The sequence below is a fragment of the Taudactylus pleione genome, unplaced genomic scaffold, assembly GCF_031769625.1.
Source record: "Taudactylus pleione unplaced genomic scaffold, aTauple2 ptg000085l, whole genome shotgun sequence".
Taxonomy (NCBI): Eukaryota; Metazoa; Chordata; class Amphibia; order Anura; family Myobatrachidae; genus Taudactylus; species Taudactylus pleione.
The window spans coordinates 14,858,707-14,878,779 of NW_028284487.1; the positions used below are offsets into that span (position 1 = coordinate 14,858,707).

General features: G+C 45.3%; 1 protein-coding gene across 1 annotated transcript in view; it reads right to left on the reverse strand.

Annotated features, from left to right (window-relative positions):
* LOC148532065 (scavenger receptor cysteine-rich domain-containing protein DMBT1-like) overlaps positions 1-20,073 on the reverse strand; it is a 78,533-nt gene that overhangs the window by 10,965 nt on the left and 47,495 nt on the right. Inside the window, 1 exon segment of the mRNA XM_088468289.1 lies at positions 10,520-10,828. Within this exon segment, the coding sequence (XP_088324415.1) occupies positions 10,520-10,828 (309 nt within the window).

Consider the following 20,073-nt stretch of genomic DNA (forward strand, 5'->3'; position numbering starts at 1 on the left):
AACGGAAGCCGAATTATGGCTGCTGATGAGTAAGGATGCTGGAAGTACAGCCGGGATACAATTGGACTGTACTGGATGCTGAAGCACCAGAATGGAACCGAATGCGACTGGATATCTGGATCACCAGGATGGAACTGGTTATTGGACTGCAGCCGATGATGCTGGTTTGTGGACTGGAACCGGTAATACAGGGTATCGGAATGGAATTGATCATACTGGTTATTGGACTGGAGCCGATGGTACAGGATATCGGACTGGAACCGATGGTACAGGATATCGGAATGGAATCGCTGGTACAGGATATAGAAATGGAACCAGTGGTACAGGATCTCCTGCACACAGTTTTTGAAGGAACTCAGCAGGGAGGTTGTTCCTGACATCTTGGAGAACTAACCACAGATGATCTGTGGATGTTGGCTTGCTCAAATCTTTTTGTCTCTTCATGTAATCCCAGACAGACTTGATGATGTTGAGATCAGGGCTCTGTGGGGGCCATATGATCACTTACAGGATTCCTTGTTCTTCTTTACGCTTAAGATAGTTCTATGTTTGGGGTCATTGTCCTGCTGCAGAATAAATTTGGGGCCAATCAGACGTCTCCCTGATGGTATTGCATGATTGATAAGTACCTGCCTGCATTTCTCAGCATTGAGGACACCATTAATCCTGACCAATCCCCAACTCCATTTGCTGAAATGCAGCCCCAACCTTGCAAGGAACCTCCACCATGCTTCACTGTTGCCTGCAGACACTCATTATTGTAACACTCTCAAGCCCTTTGGCAAACAAAATGCCTTCTGTTACAGCCAAATATTAAAATTTTTGACTCATCAGACCAGACCACGTGCTGCCATTTTTCTGCACCCCATGTTTTCATGCATGGTTTAATCACTTGGCCTTGTTTCCACGTCAAAGGTATGGCTTTTTGGCCGCCATTCTTCTGTGAAGACCACTTCTTGACAGATTTCTCCAAACATTAGATGGGTGTACCTGGGTCCCACTGGTTTCTGCCAGTTCTGAGCTGATGGCACTGTGGGACATCTTTTGATTTCAAAGGGAAGTAAACATGATGGGCCAAATATAATGGGGTGAGAGTTTAGAAAATGTGAGAGTTTAGCAGTAAAACTCTCGCACTAATACATTGATCGAGTTGTATTTTCAAAACAGGAAACACCTGGATGAGAGTTTAAATCTTGAGAGTTTTTTGAGTCTGAAAAACATGCAAGTTTGCATATTCTGTGACATTAAGATAACCGAGGTTCGGACTTTTGTCCAGGAATGATGATGTTTGTCCATGCAAGATGACGTTTTGCCTCGTTCTGAGTTCTGTTTTTTTGGAGGGAAAAATCCGAACTCAGCGTGCAAACTCGAACCTATCCGAGCCTGCACATCCCTAGTTTGGAGCCAATTAACCTACCAGTATGTTTTTGGAGTGTGGTAGGAAACCGTAGAACCCGGAGGAAACCCACGCAAGCACAGGGAGAATATACAAACTCCACACATGTAGGGCCGTACGCCAGCATGTCAGAAACCACGGTGTCTTTGGCCCTTTGTTCTGCGGTTCTTCTGCACGGTTCCTTATTAGATTATTGCGTTAAGATTTTGTTATATGACATTAATTTATTACAGCAAACATTCATGTTATAGTCATGCACATGGTTAACATTCGAAAATTATAAGTCAGTACGCACAATGAAGTTATATTGATTTAATATTAATACAAGCAATTAATTACCTCAATCTTGATATGACCATATCGTCCATTAAACTCATTTATTACAGCAAAACATTCATGTTTAGTCATGCACATAGATAAGAAAATAAGTGCGGCAGAGAAGTGTTGATAAGGAAAATATGTATCATGGAGTATTCATCAGTTAATTGATCACAAATGTGTTCTTGCACAATATTACTAATATCACGCTATTACATACTTTCTATTTCATAAATGTACTAAATTACATTACATGGGTATCCATAAGTTTCATAGAGTTTGGGAGTGTCTTGGGACCCTATGACCATGTAGGGACTTGAAGCGTGTGCCGCTCCCCCTCCGACCATGCGCTCAAGTTGGAGTCAGCTTGTGAATGGTATCACGGGCTCATAGTCTAAAATCAAGTATTAGGGGTCTATCACCTCCTCTTCTGTTATTCTTCACTTGTTTACTCGCTTTCTCTATTATAAAATTTTTGGACCACCCTTTTGGTCATAAGCGTGCATGCATAGGAACACCACGTGTCGGTGTGTCATTTTTCTTTTGTCCATATGATTTACCCTTTTACTTTCTGTAGCTGAATTGTATTAATCCCTGTACAGTAATTTATGCTCTTTACCCATAGCCGGTGCTCGTGCATGCATAGGACCACTTCGTTCTGGGGTAATTTTTCTTTTGTCCGTATAATTTTCCCTGATACTTTCGGTAGTTGATTGCATTTTATTCACGTAGGGTTTTCTGGCCCTTTCCCTATAGCTGGTGCCTGCGGTTGGTTTTTCTTACCCAGGAGTGGGTGCTTTTCCATACCGTTTTAATTTGAGAGCTTTGTCTAATACATTGTGAGGCCATACATAAGGTACATTTAGGTGATAACTGCTGGTATGATTTCTATTATCCCCTCAGTGGTCCAGTTCCTCCTCTGACTCAGTATCTGGCATTTGGGAATATTTTATACTTTACATTTTGGTGTTGAAAATGTTTTATATGCCAAATATGGTTCGTAGGAGTTAGGCATGGCATTTTTGCAAGGTAGTCTCATCCCTATTCCAATTGAGACCTAATCATATATATTTATTTTATATACAGATACAGGTTCGACCCGAGTCCACCCTCACATGCAATGCTCTTCAAAATACACCATATCTTATACACGCACCCCCCCCTTTTTATTTTACAAATACATGTTCATATGATTTAGGTGAGCTACACAGCTTACATTGCATCTGATCCCCATTCATATATACCTAATCATATATTTATATATAAATCTTATATAGGGAAACAGGTTTGACCCGAGTCCACCACCCCCACATACAACGTTCTTCTAAGCACACCATATCTTATACACAGCCCTATGTAATAACGGGACACGCCCCTGGCTTGGGTTTCCCCGGGCCGTGGGTAGTGGTCTCCTAATGGCTTTGAGAAGCTCGGTCAGTGTTTATGCGGGGTTGCATATATTGAGGAATACTACATTCCTGGATTTAGGAGCCATCGCTGTGTTGCTTGTGTCAGGGGGGGTGTTTTTTAGGCCCCTGCTGTCATAACAGTCGGGGGCTCTGTTTACAACAAGGGTTGGCATTGTTTCCCCCCCCAGCATCCGATATGTCAGCGTGCTGAGTCCACTAATTAAGCAGCTAGGTATGATTTGAGGCTGTTGTTCCTTGTGTCTCGTTTGCTCTTTACACTGCTGTGCCTGCGCATACGGTTCATTGCCTAATGCAAAGGACCCTGAATTTTGATACTGCCCCTGTTTTTCTTTTATTTCAGACATCGATGTGGCCGGATCCCCTCCTACCGCCACCCCAGGGATCGATATTGTCCCTTCTGTTGTTGCCAGGAATGGAGTCATCAGCGCAGATGATACCCTGTTCAATTCTCAAGCCACCATGGACAGTTTTTGCATGTCGGTCCTTGGCTCCTCAGTCCTTTGATTGCCTATCAGGCTTTGTGGCAGCAGTGAAAGTCTTTCTGGCAGTCTCAGCTCGGCAGGGGATACAGGCTCTATGATGATGGAAGTCCTACGCCTATATTCATGTGGACTAATGATGTGTAATGTTTGTTTGTGGACTTGAGTGCTCCGGCCAACTTGCCACCTTCCTGGTGGGGATCTCGAGGGATTTTGCCCTACTTTTTGCCCTGCTTAGGACAACGTTTGGCTAATGCTATAGTTTAACTTCGTGTAAACAAATCAACAACAAAAATATGAGAATGACATTACTAAGCAATATAAAAAGATCCAGCAGGTTTTTTGTAGGTTTTTACCTCGGGTCAAGTCCTCCTTCCCCCCCTTTCCCTCCCCCCATCACCTCCCTCTGCAATATGTCATAATCACCATACTCATGTATGTTTCATGTATTGCAGGTGGTTTACAGGATTATAGCTCATTTTGTTTATCGGACACTTGTTTATATTTTGGGCAGGTCATCCAGCTTTGCTAGTTTGGGTTGGGAGGCATTAGTGCCCTGTATACGGATGTCAGCGGAGGACTTAGGTTCTCCTTTGGTCTTAGCAATTCACCTGGGAGGGAATGATTTGTGCCGGCAGATGTCGCATTACTTGCGGCTCACTATTTGTTCATGATTAGGGTGGGTCGCTTGGCTTTGGCCAGATGTCATGATAATTTTGTCCGATATTGTGCTAGCCTTTCCTGGTGATGTAGGTGCATGGTTGGGGGGGGGGTAGATTTGTGGAGCATCGCCCTTTAATGGGGTACAAGATGCCCCGCAGGGACTAATTTCATTTATAGAGTGTTTTTTGTTCGGTGTGCGAAGGTTTTAGAGAGTAAGTTGTATGGTGGTGGGCACATTCCACCATTGGGAACATGTGTGGCGGGAAAGAACGGCAGTATCTATAAAGCGTCCACCTTGCTGCAGTTTGAGCGGTGCGCCCCCTTCAATGCATTGGTTAGGCTGATTTTACCCTACTGGGGTCAGCGGCACCTCTCATCGGAGAGGGCTAAAATAGTGCATTGGGATGGGGCTGGATACCGTCTCACTTGCCAGAGAGGGATATCGGCCCTTGCAAGTTTTATATCACTATTACACTTGAATTGGGATAGTGGCCCGTTCAGTGAGTGTTTTACATCTTTGCCTAAGCTAAGTGTGGGGCGTCAGGTTACTGGCCGTTCTTTCTTATGCCACCATACTCTGATTGTAAAATAAATAAAGCTGACCATATATTTTTGATCACATATATACTCGGTCTGTCTCTTTATTTTATTTAAGTTGGTTAAATAACTTTAAGGTTGCACGCATTATATGCCGATGGGGATTTTATTGCATTTCTCTCACATTTTCTAAACTCTCACCCTATTACATTTGGCCCGATGTGTCTTTCATCTGATGCACTAAGTATCCTTGACTGACCACTGCGTCTACGGTCCACAAGGTTGCCCTTTTCTTTGTGCTTCTTCAAAAGAGCTTGAACAGCACATCTTTGAACCCCAGTCTGCTTTGAAATCTTTGCCTGGTAGAGACCTTACTGATGCAGTATAACTACCTTGTGTCTTGTTGCTGTGCTCAGTCTTGCCATGGTGTATGACCTGTGACATGAAACTGTCTTTCACAACCTCACCTTTGTAGCAGAGTTTGACTGTTCCTCACCGAGTTTTAAGCTTCCTACACAGCTGTTTCTGTTCAGTTAATGACTATGTTGCAACCTACATATGAAAATTATGATTATTATCACTAGGGGTGAGCGGGTTCAGATTTCTGAAATCCGAACCCCCCCGAGCCCCCCCGATCCGAGTCCGATCCGAGTCAGGCTCGACTTTTCCCGCCTGACTCGGCTTCTGAAATCGAGGCAAAACGTCATCATCCCGCCTTCCGAGTCTCGCGGGTTTTGGATCCTATATAAGGTACCTGCGTCAGCGCCATTTTCTCACTCGGCTGTGGACAGTGAAGAGGGAGGGTGGGAGTTAGGGCTGGCTGGGCTGTGTAGTGTAGTGTAGTGTAGTGCAGAGTAGTGTTGTGCTGTGCTGTGCTGCGCTGTGCTGCTGTTGTCCATAGGGGCTGTGTCCACTACTTCAAAGTCCATAGGGGCTGGCTGTGATGTGCTGTGCTGCTGTTGTTAATAGGGGCTGTGTCCACTACTTCAAAGTCCATAGGGGCTGGCTGGACAGTGTTGTGCAGTCAGTTGTCCATAGGGGCTGTGTCCACTCCAAAGTCCTGTGCAGTGTCCCAGTCCTAAAGGGGTGCTGTAGTGTTGTCCAGGGGGTGCTCTGTCCATCAGGGGTGCTCCCCCCAAGTGCTAAAAAAAATATATTTTTTCTGTGTTTGTGAATTGTGTGCGCAGTAGCCGCACGTGCATCAACAAAGTAGTGCCAAGCGTGCGCCAGTGTCATAAGTAAAGGACCGGCTGGCTTGACCGTTAAAGGGTGCTGTAACCCCCAAAGTACACTCCAAACCAAATAAAAAAAATTTTTCTGTGTTTGTGAATTGTGTGCGCAGTAGCCGCACGTGCATCAACAAAGTAGTGCCAAGCGTGCGCCTGTGTCATAAGTAAAGGGCCGGCTGGCTTGACCGTTAAAGGGTGCTGTAACCCCCAAAGTACACTCCAAACCAAATAAAAAAAAATTTCTGTGTTTGTGAATTGTGTGCGCAGTAGCCGCACGTGCATCAACAAAGTAGTGCCAAGCGTGCGCCTGTGTCATAAGTAAAGGGCCGCCTGGCTTGACCATTAAAGGGTGCTATAACCCCCAAAGTACACTCCAGTGCAAACCAAATAAAAAAATATTTTCTGTGTTTGTGAATTGTGTGCGCAGTAGCCGCACGTGCATCAACAAAGTAGTGCCAAGCGTGCGCCTGTGTCATAAGTAAAGGGCCGGCTGGCTTGACCGTTAAAGGGTGCTGTAACCCCCAAAGTACACTCCAAACTAAATAAAAAAATATTTTCTGTGTTTGTGAATTGTGTGCGCAGTATCCGCATGTTCATCAACAAAGTAGTGCCAAGCGTGCGCCTGTGTCATAAGTAAAGGGCCGGCTGACTTGACCATTAAAGGGTGCTGTAACCCCCAAAGTACACTCCAAACCAAATAAAAAAAATTTTTCTGTGTTTGTGAATTGTGTGCGCAGTAGCCGCACGTGCATCAACAAAGTAGTGCCAAGCGTGCGCCTGTGTCATAAGTAAAGGGCCACCTGGCTTGACCATTAAAGGGTGCTGTAACCCCCAAAGTACACTCCAGTCCAAACCAAATAAAAAAATATTTTCTGTGTTTGTGAATTGTGTGCGCAGTAGCCGCACGTGCATCAACAAAGTAGTGCCAAGCGTGCGCCTGTGTCATAAGTAAAGGGCCGGCTGGCTTGACCGTTAAAGGGTGCTGTAACCCCTAAAGTACACTCCAAACTAAATAAAAAAATATTTTCTGTGTTTGTGAATTGTGTGCGCAGTATCCGCACGTGCATCAACAAAGTAGTGCCAAGCGTGCGCCTGTGTCATAAGTAAAGGGCCGGCTGACTTGACCATTAAAGGGTGCTGTAACCCCCAAAGTACACTCCAAACCAAATAAAAAATTTGTTTCTGTGTTTGTGAATTGTGTGCGCAGTAGCCGCACGTGCATCAACAAAGTAGTGCCAAGCGTGCGCCTGTGTCATAAGTAAAGGGCCGCCTGGCTTGACCGGTAAAGGGTGCTGTAACCCCCAAAGTACACTCCAGTCCAAACCAAATAAAAAAATATTTTCTGTGTTTGTGAATTGTGTGCGCAGTAGCCGCATGTGCATCAACAAAGTAGTGCCAAGCGTGCGTCTGTGTCCCATAAGTAAAGGGCCGGCTGGCTCATTTCTTAAAGGGTGGTGTAACCCACAAAGTGCACTAGTCTACAACAAAAATAAAAAATTATTTTCTGTGTTTGTGTGCGCCTTAGCCGCACGTATATATCAATATAACATAAATGGAGGACCAAACTTTCTCCGATAAAAATAAAATAGGGAAAGATCAAGAACCTCTTCCTCCTAGTGCTGAAGCTGCTGCCACTAGTCATGACATAGACGATAACATGCCATCAACGTCGTCTGCCAAGGCCGATGCCCAATGTCATAGTAGAGGGCACATACAATCCCAAATGACAAAGTTCAGGAAAATGACCTTGAAAAAAATATTTAAATCATCTGAAGAGAACCGTAAACTTGCCAATAAGCCATTTACGACACGGAAGCCCTCCTCCCACTAAAAAAATCAAACGAGTTAAGCTGGCAAAAGCACAGTGAAGAACTGTGCATTCTAAGAAGATATCACAAATCCCCAAGGAGAGTCCAAGTGTGGTGGCGGTTGCGATGCCTGACCTTCCCAGCACTGGACGGGAAGAGGTGGCTCTTTCCACTATTTGCACGCCCCCTGCAAGTGCTGAAAGGAGCACCCACAGTCCACTTGCTGATATGCAAATTGAAGATGTCACTGTTGAAGTACAACAGGATGAGGATACAGGTGTAGCTGGCACTGAGGAGGAAGTTGGCGAGGAGGATTCTGATGGTGATGTGGTTTGTTTAAATCAGGCTCCGGGGGAGACAGTTGCTGTCCGTGGGATGAAAAAGCCCATCACGGTCATGCCTGGGCAGAAGACCAAACATTCCACCTCTTTGGTCTGGCAATATTTCTATCCAAATCCAGACAACAACTGTCTTGCCATATGTACCATATGTAAAGGTGAAATAAGTAGGGGTAGGGACGTTAACCACCTAGGAACATCCTCCCTTATACGGCACCTGCAGCGCGTTCATAAAACGTTACTGTCAAGTTCAGAAACTTTGGCTCAGACCGTAAGCAGTCCAGGGTCACCTAAATCCCTTTTTCCTGTTTTATCCAAGGAATCGGTGGATGAGGAGGATGAGGACGACATCTTGCCTCCGTAGAGCCAGTTTGTGCAGGGACACATTAATTGCCAGCTTGTTTTGTGGGGGCCCAAACGAACCAATCATTTCAGCCACAGTCATGTGGCAGACCCTGGCGCTGAAATGATTGGTTTGTTAAAGTGTGCATGTCCTATTTATACAACATAAGGGTTGGTGGGAGGGCCCAAGGACAATTCCATCTTGCACCTCTTTTTTTTCTTTGCAGTATGTACTGTTTGGGGCCTAGTTTTTCAAACTGCCATCCTGTCTGCCACTGCAGTGTCACTCCTAGATGGACCACGTGTTTGTGCCGCCCACTCGTATCTCTTAGCATAGTCATCCAGCTACCTCGGTGCAACCATTTGGCCATAAAAACAATATTGTGAGGTGTGAGGTGTTCAGAATAGACTGGAAATGAGTGGAAATGAAAGTTATTGAGGTTAATAATAGCATAGGAGCAGAAAAACCCACAAATTCTGTGATTTTAGCTGTTTTTATGCTTTTTTAAAAAAAAATACAGATCCAAAACACAAAACCCAGAACCCAAAACACGGAAGGGTGGTTTTGGCAAAACCAATCCAGATCCAAAACACGAAGAAAGATCCAGACCCAAAACCAAAACACAAAACACGAAAAGTGGCCGGGGCACACCCCTAATTATCACCTGTTTGTTATGATTGGTTAATCATATACCTGATTATGGGCCTGATTCACTACCTATCACAACTGCGAATGCAATAGCGATTATGCACGCAGTCTTACTGTGATAGTATGCTAATCCATCGTGATCGCTATGCCGTTGCAGCACAACCTAAGGACTCCCACTTTACCTTACACACATCCATAATCCTTAGCAAGACTGCAAACCATCGGTAAAATCGAGTACCATCGCAGCCAGCCACTGAGCCACGAGCTGCAGTTCTGGCATTTGTCCAGCGGTTACAGGTAAATAAAGACTGTAAAGTCAAGGAGTATATGCAGAGGCGTCACCCGGTGTGCACTCTAGATAACCACTGGCTGAAAAGGGGGTGTGGCATAAATAAAGGGGGCGGGGCTGGGCAGTCTGCACTGTCGGCTCCTCTTCTATGACAGGAGCATGTCACACTGCAGCACATGGCTCCTGTTACTGCAGAGAAGCCAGCAGTTTGGTGTCACCCCCTCCGAGGGTGACACACGGGTGCGGCCCGCACCCCCCTCATGATGCCACTGAGTCACAGTTAACCTGTGTTAAACATTGCGGTCTTATTCAACTATCTGCCTGTTTCCCTGCAGTCCTGATCCATAATAAGTGCTTAGGCACAGTCAGCAGTGAAGAGGTGGTGCAGCAGCTACACACACCTCCCACATGTATGATGTTCCAGGTTAGGGGTGTATCTATAATGGATGCAGGGTGTGCGGTGACACGGGCCCCCGGGTCCAGGGGGGGCCTGCACCGCACACCCTGCACCCATATTCTCTAAAACTTACCTCTCCAAGGTCCCGTGTTGGGTGTCTCAGCGCTGCTCAAACCACTGGAAAATGGCCGCAGCTGCCATTTTTCCAGTGTTTTGCGCATGCGCAGTGAGGAAATCGCTGGGAAAATGGTGGCTGATAGTAAGAGAGGAGAGGGCCCCGGACAGGGAATGCACATGGGCCCCCTGCTCTCCTAAGACACCCCTGTTCCAGGTGCTGGTGATGGACCCTGTTGATGACAAGAACTAAACTCCTACAACTGGGAGAACCACAGTGGTAAGTTTTTGACACTTATGGTCGGTGAATGCATGGTTACTGGTAGTACTGTAAGAGGAACCAGACTACTTGTATGTTAAGTGAAATATAAATTACAGTAGATGATATTTTATACAAAAATACACAATATATAGATGACAAATAACATTTTCTAAAATCTTATTGCTGTTCATAATTTATGTTTAGAACATTTTTCCATGTTATTTACTATTAGGACATGAATCTTATCCTCACAGTATACTGTACATACCTGAGCAGGTGACTCCAGCATCTTCATGATGACCACAGTTGTGTGAGCCCAGCCCATAGTGGGAGCAGTTCCACAAAAGAATTTCATTTCCTTGACAGGTCACGTCATCTAAAATAATCTCCCCTTTTCCTTGGCCAAAATGGGCATTTCCATAAAATGCAATTGGCTTTCCACAACCTACTTGCCGGCATACCACTTCTGCATCATTCATATCCCACAGGTCATCACACACTGTTCCCCAAGCTCCCTTATAGAAGATCTCCACACGTCCGGCACATCGATTACTTCCATTAACCAGCCTCAGAGCCACTTCTGGTACAACACAGGGAAAACAATATATTCATTAAATGTTCAAGTTACACATTATTCAAATTAGAAGACATATTACAGGCCCTTGCCCTTTAGTACCTATCCCCTTTTTATCTAATAATAATATCAAAGACTATGAGCCAAATGTAATAGGTAGTCAGTTTTAGTAACAGTACAAACTCGCACTTTCTCGCACTTTTAAAAAGTTGCGACATTGTATCATTGATGTAACCACAAGATTAACATCAATTAATCTTGCGGTTACTATGTAGCGGCTCTCACCATAGACGGCTATGGGGATTTCTCACCATAGACGTCTATGAGAGACAGAGGCTGGCCGCATTCAGCTAATGTACACACATACCTTTGCTTAGTCCGTATGGTTTGTTTTTTTTAATTTTTTTATTTTAACCCCTGGATTGCCTACTTGGAGAAGAGGACGTGATCTACGCATAGGAGAGGTGAGTATGGATTTTTTTTTAAGGTACACCCCTATGGATTACTTCGGATAATAGGTGAGTATGTGTGAGTGTGAGTGTGAGTGTGCATGTATGTTTTATTAAAATTATACTTTCACGGTGTAAGTTTGTTTATTTACGTATTTCTTTAGTTGTGGAACTACAACTGACAGCGGGCCCGTAATGTCCCGCATGCTGGTATTTGTGGTTCTCCAAATACCAGCATGCAGGGGAGGCTTGCTGGTACTTGTGGTTCTACAAATAAAGACAATATGGTAAATTTAATTTTACACTTTCACTTTACACTATCAACTCGGCACCCACCGCCCTAGGGTGCCGGGGATAGCCCCGGGCTATCAGTCTAGGCCTGGGGTGCCCTGGAGAGGGTTACCCCTTTATTGGGGGGTACCCAACTCCCCAAGGATCCCCGGCCTGGACTGACTAGCAGTCAGGGATAATGCTTTGGCCGGGGAAACCGGTGAAAGGTTTTCCCTGGCTGTGGCATTATCCCCCTGCTAGAAAGAGTTCAGTGCTGGTTCTGGAATTTTCAGGGGACCCCTACACATTTTGTCCCCTGATTTTCCAGAACCAGGACCAGCTCAACAAAGCCCTGTGCTGGTTCTTAATATACAGGGGCCCCCTACACATTTTGGCCCCTGTATTTTTAGAACCAGAACAGGCTTTATAAAGCCCGGGGCTGGTTATGCTTTTGGGGAGGGGGTGCACATCATTTTTTTTTATTTTATAACATTTAACATAAGTACACACAGAAACATGTACATATCTCATGGATATGTGCATGTTTCTGTGTTAATCTGACCTGCTCAGGATGTACTCGCTAGCCTGAAGCAGGTCTATTATTTGGGGACTTTTGGTAATCTTTTTTTTGCGAGTCTGAAACAGACACCCTATTACATTGGGCGAGTTGATTGTTTTCAATGTGAAAACATCTGGATGCGAGTTTGAGATTGGAGAGTTTTAGTAACTCTGAAAAATGCGAGTTTTAATGAACAGACACCCTATTACATAGGAGAGTTGTGAAAAATTGCGAGTTTAGCATCAAACTCGCAATTTACCAAAACAGACTACCTATTACATTTGGCCCTATAAGTCTAATTCAGAGTAGAGATGAGCGGTTCGGATTCTGTGGAATCCGAACCGCTCCGAACATTGGGGATCCGAGTCCATCCGAACCCTGTTCGGGTGTTTACCGCCTGACTCGGATCCCCGTTTGGGGCCGAACGGCGGCCGTCTGATGTCGGATTCTCACTAGAGAACCATCCAGATATTCCTGGTACAGAGACCCCTGTTATCACACCCTCACTTTGCTCTCACCCTGCACCCTCAATCTGTACTCTCACCCTCAACCTGCACTCTCACCCTCTCACCTTGCACTCTCACCCCCTCACCCTGTACCCTCAACCTGCACTCTCACCATGCGCTCACCCAGCACCCTCAACCTGCACTCTCACCCTGCTCTCACGCCCTCATCCTACTCTCACATCCACACCCTCACCCTCTCACCCTACTCTCACATCCACACCCTCACCCTGCTCTCACCCCTCACCCTGCTCTCATCCCCTCACCCTACTCTCACATCCACACACTCACCCTGCTCTCACCCCTCACCCTGCTCTCACCCCCTCACACTGCTCTTACCACCACACCCTCGCCCTGCTCTCACATCCACACCCTTTTTTAAACTGGTTTACCCACCAATTGATGCCACACCTCCACCCACAATATTCACTGCAACGCCCACCTCTGACAAACTGTCTTCCCACCCAAAGTAAGGGGCCCTGTCTGTTTTGCCAGTCCGGGGCCCCACAATTTCTGATGGCAGCCCTGTCCACTGCTCACGCACAAAACCAGAAACATCGAAGGCAGATCAGCCGGCCATCAGCCTTCTGAGTAAGTCTCAGCTGTCGCAGACATAGTGAGTCTCCAGATACACAGAGGGTGCTCCTACTGCCAGCATGAACGCAGAGGCTAATTTATGGATGCCCATGAAAACAGTGTTTACAACGGTCCGACACGCCTGCGTTTCTAACCACCCCCCCGTTACCTCTCCAGATGCAGATTTACTAGCCCTAACTGAGCAGTTCCAGCAGCTTAGGCTTACTCAGATGGCCAATGGCAGCGACCATCATGACTGATGGTAATCCGATGCTGAGTCTTCTGACGCAGCACTCGGATTTGTGACGCTGGCAGGAGAGGTATTTTGTCCTTAGACGCTTCCTGTAGCATTAGCATATTCTAGCATCGCTGCTATGTCCAAATACGGACAACTCTCAATCACCCCCTAAAGGCAATGATGCTAATAGTGATTCATAAGCTTGCCTTACAGTACTTGTAGCTTCTTTAGAATCAGAATATGAAAGTAATTATACTAAAGAGTAGCTGCAACCAAATTTAAACAAATACATTTGGGAGGAGTGTAAGGAGTTGAGAGAAAAAAAGTCCTAATTACACTAAGGGCCTGTTTCTGAGTCAACAGCATCTGTGAAATAAACAGACACATCGCCCGTTTTCGGGCCAACTGCGCATGCATCAGAATTGCAAAACAGGGTACACATGAGTCACGCAATGTGTCCGCAGGAGCAAATAGGTGTGTGCATGACGCATCTTGTGCAAATGGAGACCAGCATGAAGTCAGCATTTCTGGCAACAACTGGGTGATATCAAGACACATGTCTCGGCTCTGGGAGTGTCATGGGTGTGTATATACATCTCTGGGCCTGAATCAGACACGCTAGCGAGCGCTGAGTGCTCGCAAGCGGGTCGATAGTGCCCTAGTGCGCATGCGCACGACGGAGGGAGCTCCGTCGTGCACATGCGCGAGACCCGAATAGCGATGGCCAAGCCGTCGCTATGGGTCTCGCACCAAAGGGGGCGTGCTGTCGATGGGGAGTGACAGCACGCCCCCTTTGGTGGGCGACCTGGGGGCATTGCTGCCCAGATGGAGGCGTCCCCATGGGAACGCCTACCGTCTGAGGCCGGCCACACTGACATCACTAGTGATGTCAGTGGGAGTGCTTTTGGCTCTGATAGAGCCAAAAGCACTCCTGAGCTTGCGGCAGCGAGACCCTACCGCAGGGTCTCGTCGCAAGCCCGATGGTCGCGATGGTCTTGACCATCGCGACCATCTTTTTGGCTGCTCGCATAAGCTGTGGGTGGTCACCCACAGCTATGCGAGCGGCCAGGAGGCCGCTCCAATAATAGGTAGAAGGGCCCTGATTCAGAGCGAGCGCTCTTGTCAGAGCGTCCGGCTCTGAATCAGGCGCTCTGTGTGATTCTGAGTTGTGCATACGGGTAAGGGATGTCGGTTATAGAAGGATCTCTTGCACCTAGCATGGGGCTAGTGCTGATACTAATGATGACGGCTGCATCTGCGGACGCTAGAACAGTGGGCAGGATTGACTTCCACTTTCAGACGACTTTGTTCAGCGGATTGGCTACTGCTTTCAAATGTGACAATGTCTCTGTTTTTCTTGTGGAGGCCTATGTGTGTCTGTTTTTCCTGTTTTCTTACTCCATAGGGGACAATGTGTTTGTTTTTTCCTGTGGCAGCCTATATGTGTTATTTCCTTTAGGGGACAATGTGTGTGTATTTTCCCTGTTGGGACCAATGTGTGTGTTTTTTCCTGTGGCGGCCAATGTGTGTATTTTACCTATTGGGGACAATGTGTGTGTGTTTTCCCTGTTGGGACCAATGTGTGTGTATTTTCCCTGTTGGGACCAATGTGTGTGTATTTGCCCAGTTGGACCAATGTGTGTGTATTTTCCATGTTGGGACCAATGTGTGTGTATTTTCTCTGTTGGGACCAATGTGTGTGTATTTTCTCTGTTGGGACCAATGTGTGTGTATTTTCTCTGTTCGGACCAATGTGTGCGTATTTTCTCTGTTGGGACCAATGTGTGTGTATTTTCCCTGTTGGGACCAATGTGTGTGTATTATCTCTGTTGGGTCCAATGTGTGTATATTTTCCAGGTTGAACCAATGTGTGTGTATTTTCCCTGTTGGGACCAATGTGTGTGTATTTTCCCTGTTGGGACCAATGTGTGTGTATTATCTGTGTTGGGACCAATGTGTGCGTATTTTCCCTGTTGGGACCAATGTGTGTGTATTTTCTGTGTTGGGTCCAATGTGTGTGCTTTTTCCCTGTTGGGGCCTAAGTGTGTGTTTTTTCCTGTGGCGGCCTACAGTTATGTCCAGTTGCATCTTTGGCGCTTGTGCGGCAAATCGCAACATGCATGTCGCGAGTCGCGTGTCTGCATAAGACCCCATAGGATTACATGGTGCAAACGTAGTGCGCAGCATGGCGTACCAAGGTGCGCGCAGCCGCTGCTAATTGCATGGCACGAGGCATACGCACGTTTGCAGTGCGAGCGGCAAGGATGCAAGAGGACACATCTGTATGTGTGTCTTTTTACTGTGGCAGCCTATGTGTGTGTTTTTTTTTCACAAAAAACAAACATGATCTTTTCACTGGATTCACCTAAATAAAATGTTCTCGGGAAAGGAGCACTGATGCCTGTTCAACTTAATCTGAATGGGAAGTAGAGGTTGGAGTGCAGCTTGGAACTGTGGGCAGAGCCAGTGAGCAGAGTGTATCAGTCAATAAGCTTTCAGTTTATGTTTAAAACATTCTGTATTCCACCCAAAATATTTTTTATATTTGGGTTGATTAATTATTTTAACATAAATGGCCAAATGTCTATAGAGTAGACAATAATACATTAATCAAGGGCCAATTGCTATAGGGTACTCCAGCACAGAAGACCCTGTACCAGAACTGAAAATGTACCTTAAAGTATAAACCTAATAGGGTTTCATAACAAACATGTAGTTATATGATTTGGAAACTGACTGTTTATATAATTCAGACTATTGTACTCTGCCTTATTGGACACTGACTGGGACCCTAATGAGGAAAATCATCAGCCAAGAAATGTGTTAATTAGACATTACTTTTATTTCTATAGTTTAAGGCCCATATTCAATTCATACTTGCCTACTCTCCCGGGACTGTCGGGCGCCTCCCGAAAATCGGGTGCCGCTCCCGACACCCCGCAAGACTAGGCAAGGTCCCCGGAATGGATGCCGGCACCCTGCTAATCCCCACGCCAGCCGCAAAAGTGGGCAGTGTGGGGGTGTGATGACGCGATTCCCGCTGAATCACATCATTGTAGCCCCGCCCCCTGCCTTATAATGCCAGTAATATTGGCATTATAAAGCCGGGTGCGGGGCCACTATGATGCGTTCGTGTCGGCACGCCCCCGCTCCGCCTATTTGATCCGCCCCCATCCTCCCTGCTGGACGGACCTGCCAGCCCCCTCCCGGATTCCCCTGACGAAATGTCAGCAAGTATTATTCAATTTGAGCCGAGCCGAGATAATTTAACGCGGCCCGAACTTAACGCTGCCTTCGCCTGTTTTGTAGGCGTTAAAGTATTGCACGATTGCCCGCGTATCCCATTATATTAAATTTGAAAGTAGGCGAAAACGGGACCCGGCGATACTTGGATCAGCGTTAAAAAAACTGGAATTTTCGGGAAATAATCCTAGGACCCCCCTAAAGATGTCCAGACATGGGGGATCACTATGGGTACCCCCGTTTTTGGCTGCAAAAGAAAGTCGGGTTTTTAAATAGCCGCAGCAGGTGTTTTTTTTTCCCGACTTTGAAGAAGTGATGCAGAAGAGCAATTAGCTTATTTTTTTCGTTTTTAAAAATGGTCCCATCAAATTTGGGGTACATGAAAATGGGTACTAGCATATTTTTAAGTCCCAAAACGCATTTTTTTTTATTTCTGCAAAAATGCACCTGCCACGGCTATTTGAAACCCTGACTTCCTTCAGGAGTTAAAAATGGGGGTACTCATAGTGATCCCCCATGTCTACACATCTTTAGGGAGGTCCCTAGAATATTTCCCAAAAATTCCCATTGGGATGTACCTGTAAAAAAAAGAAGTACAATTTTTTTTTAAAAATGACTTAAGGTCCCCCCCCAAAAGCCAAACCAGCCCCAGGCTTGCCAGCCAGTGGTGGTTTCTAAAAAAAAGGGAAGAAAAAGTGTAGGGTTCCACCGTATTTTAGAAACCAACTCAAGGCTGCAGGGACCAGTCCTGGTATTAAATATAGGGGTAAAAAACACGTGGAGATCCCTCTATATTTAAGACCAGCACCAGACCCAACCGACCGAGGTGTAATGCCACAGCCCAGAGACCCAATCACCGGGGCTCCAGGTCCAAAGCATTAGCACCCCAAATCATTCAGCGCAAGCCGGTGATCTCGGAGGAGTCGGGGAATCACTTATATCCTGGTGCTGGTCTAAGCAGTAAACCAGGTATTTGTCAAAACAAAAAATGAATATAAAAGTTCCACGCAACAGCTATCAGCATGTTCCGTCAGCTGGCATTCGGGAGCTATGAGTATGTGTGGCAACACACATACTGATATCTGTTGCGTGGATCGTGTATACTTGTTTTTTTGTTCTGCCTAGTACCTGGATTACTGCGGAGACCAGCGCCAGGATATAGGTGAGTATGAATTTTTCTTTGCAGAGCCATGTTTTAAGTATATTCTACTGGACAAGGGGACAGATACATCTGGTATAGGTAAGTATGTGTGAATGGGTAGGTGTGTGTAATAAAGTTATACTGTCACGGGGTGTGTGTTTTGTCTTTTTTTAACTATTTATTTTACAGTGAAGTTACAGGTGCCACATGTCTGCTGGCACTTGTTGTTCCACAAGTGCAAAATGGCAGGCATGCTGGCACTTCTAGTTCTACTGTAAAACACAATAGTTTTACATTATTTGCCCCCTCCATTACCTCCATACCCACCAAGCCAAGGGTATGGGGAAGAGCCCCAGGCTTCACCGTAAGCCTGTGGTGCTCGGGAGGGGGGGACCTTTCTTAGGGGGATCCCTGACTCCCCCGAGATCACCGGATTGCGCTGACCGATTTGCTGTGCTAATGCTTTGGACCTGGAGCCCTGGTGATTGGGTCTCCGGACTGTGGCATTACACCCCGGTCGGGATCCCCACGTTTTTTTTAGCCCTATATTTAAAACCAGAACTGGTCCATGTAGCCTTGGGTTGGTTTCTAAAATACGGTGGAACCCTACACTTTTTGTTCCCCATATATTTAGAAACCACCACTGGCTGGCAAGCCTGGGGCTGGTTTGGCTTTTGGGGGGGACCTTATGTCATTTTTTTTGTAAATTTTTACCCCTTTTTTTACAGGTTAAACAAAACGGGAATTTTCGGGAAATATTCTAGGGACCCCCCTAAAGATGTGTAGACATAGAGGATGATAAAGGGTACCCCATTTTTAACTCCTGAAGGAAGTCGGGGTTTCTAATAGCAGTGGCAGGTGCATAAATGTGGCTTTGAATAAGGTGATGTAGAAGAGCATTTAGAAGGTTTTTTAGGGCAAAACAACTATGCCCATCTAATTTGGGGTACTTGAAAATGGAGTTCAGCATATTTTAAAGTTGCTAAAATTACTTTCAAAAATCGTGAAAAACCCACCTGCCGCAAACACCTGCAATCAAAAAAACACTTGGGGCATACTTGGGGACCCCCCCCAGAGTCAAGTTTGCTATTTTTTAAGTTTGCACCCCAATTCTTTTTTTTTTCGCCCCCGTTTTCAAAGTAAATTTTTGGGGTGTCCTTAATTTTTGTCAAAATTTTTTTTGACACAGATTACCTTTGGGGAACTGTCTTACGGCTTCACGGGGGTTCCCGAAATGTTGCACCCCAAAACCCCAATTCTGCACTTTTTAATGCCTGCCATTCATAGACGATACTTTACCGCCTATTACATTGCATTGACTTTCCGCCTAGGTGGAAAGTCTTTCAAATTGAATATGGGGTAAAATTAAAACAGGCGATAATGACGTCATCGGCGGTAAATTACCGCGACTCCGGACTTAACGCCTCAAATTGAATACGGCCCTATATAGGAAAACATGTAATATATTTATGTGTAATATAACTCAAAGATCAGACAAAAATATATCATAACTCACCAGTAATTCCTGTAGTGGATTCCGCTATAACAGGTGTGAACACCAAAGAGGAAAATCGTCAGCCATAGAATATTTTATATAGACATTACTTAATTCTTTAGTTAAAATAGGAAAACGTAATATATTATGTGTAACTAAAAGAATGGATATGGAGGATACATGAAATTATATGGAGTAGCAACTATGGAAAATAGTTATAAAAGTTTGGAGAGAGATAAAGTGGAGACAGATAAAGGGGTACATTTACTAAAGTGAGAGTTTTTAGAAGGGTAGATGTTGCCCATAGCAACCAATCAGATTCTAGCTATTATCTTCTAGAAGGTGCAAGTTAAATGTTAAGTAGAAGCTGATTGGTTGCTATGGGCAACATCTCCACTTCTAAAAACTATCACTTTAGTAAATATACCCCTAAGTATCTATTAACCAGCTTCTGTCATTTTTCAAAACAGCCTGTAAAGTGACAGTTAGGAGCTGATAGGTTGGTACTTTATCTCTCTCCACTTTATCTCTCTCCAAGCTTTGTTCTTCCCCTAATATCAGAGGGACTTATTACATATCCAGCCAGATACAATACCGGAAGAGACAGAGTTAATACAAAACTATTTATTACATTAAGCGATAAATTGTAAATTATAAATTAACACCTTCACTGCTGAGCTTACTTTGACACTTTTTGGGGTTGGTCAGTTTCCAACATCAATCTTAGTAAATTATTTATGCAGTACCCACACAAATTATACCTTGTTATTTAAT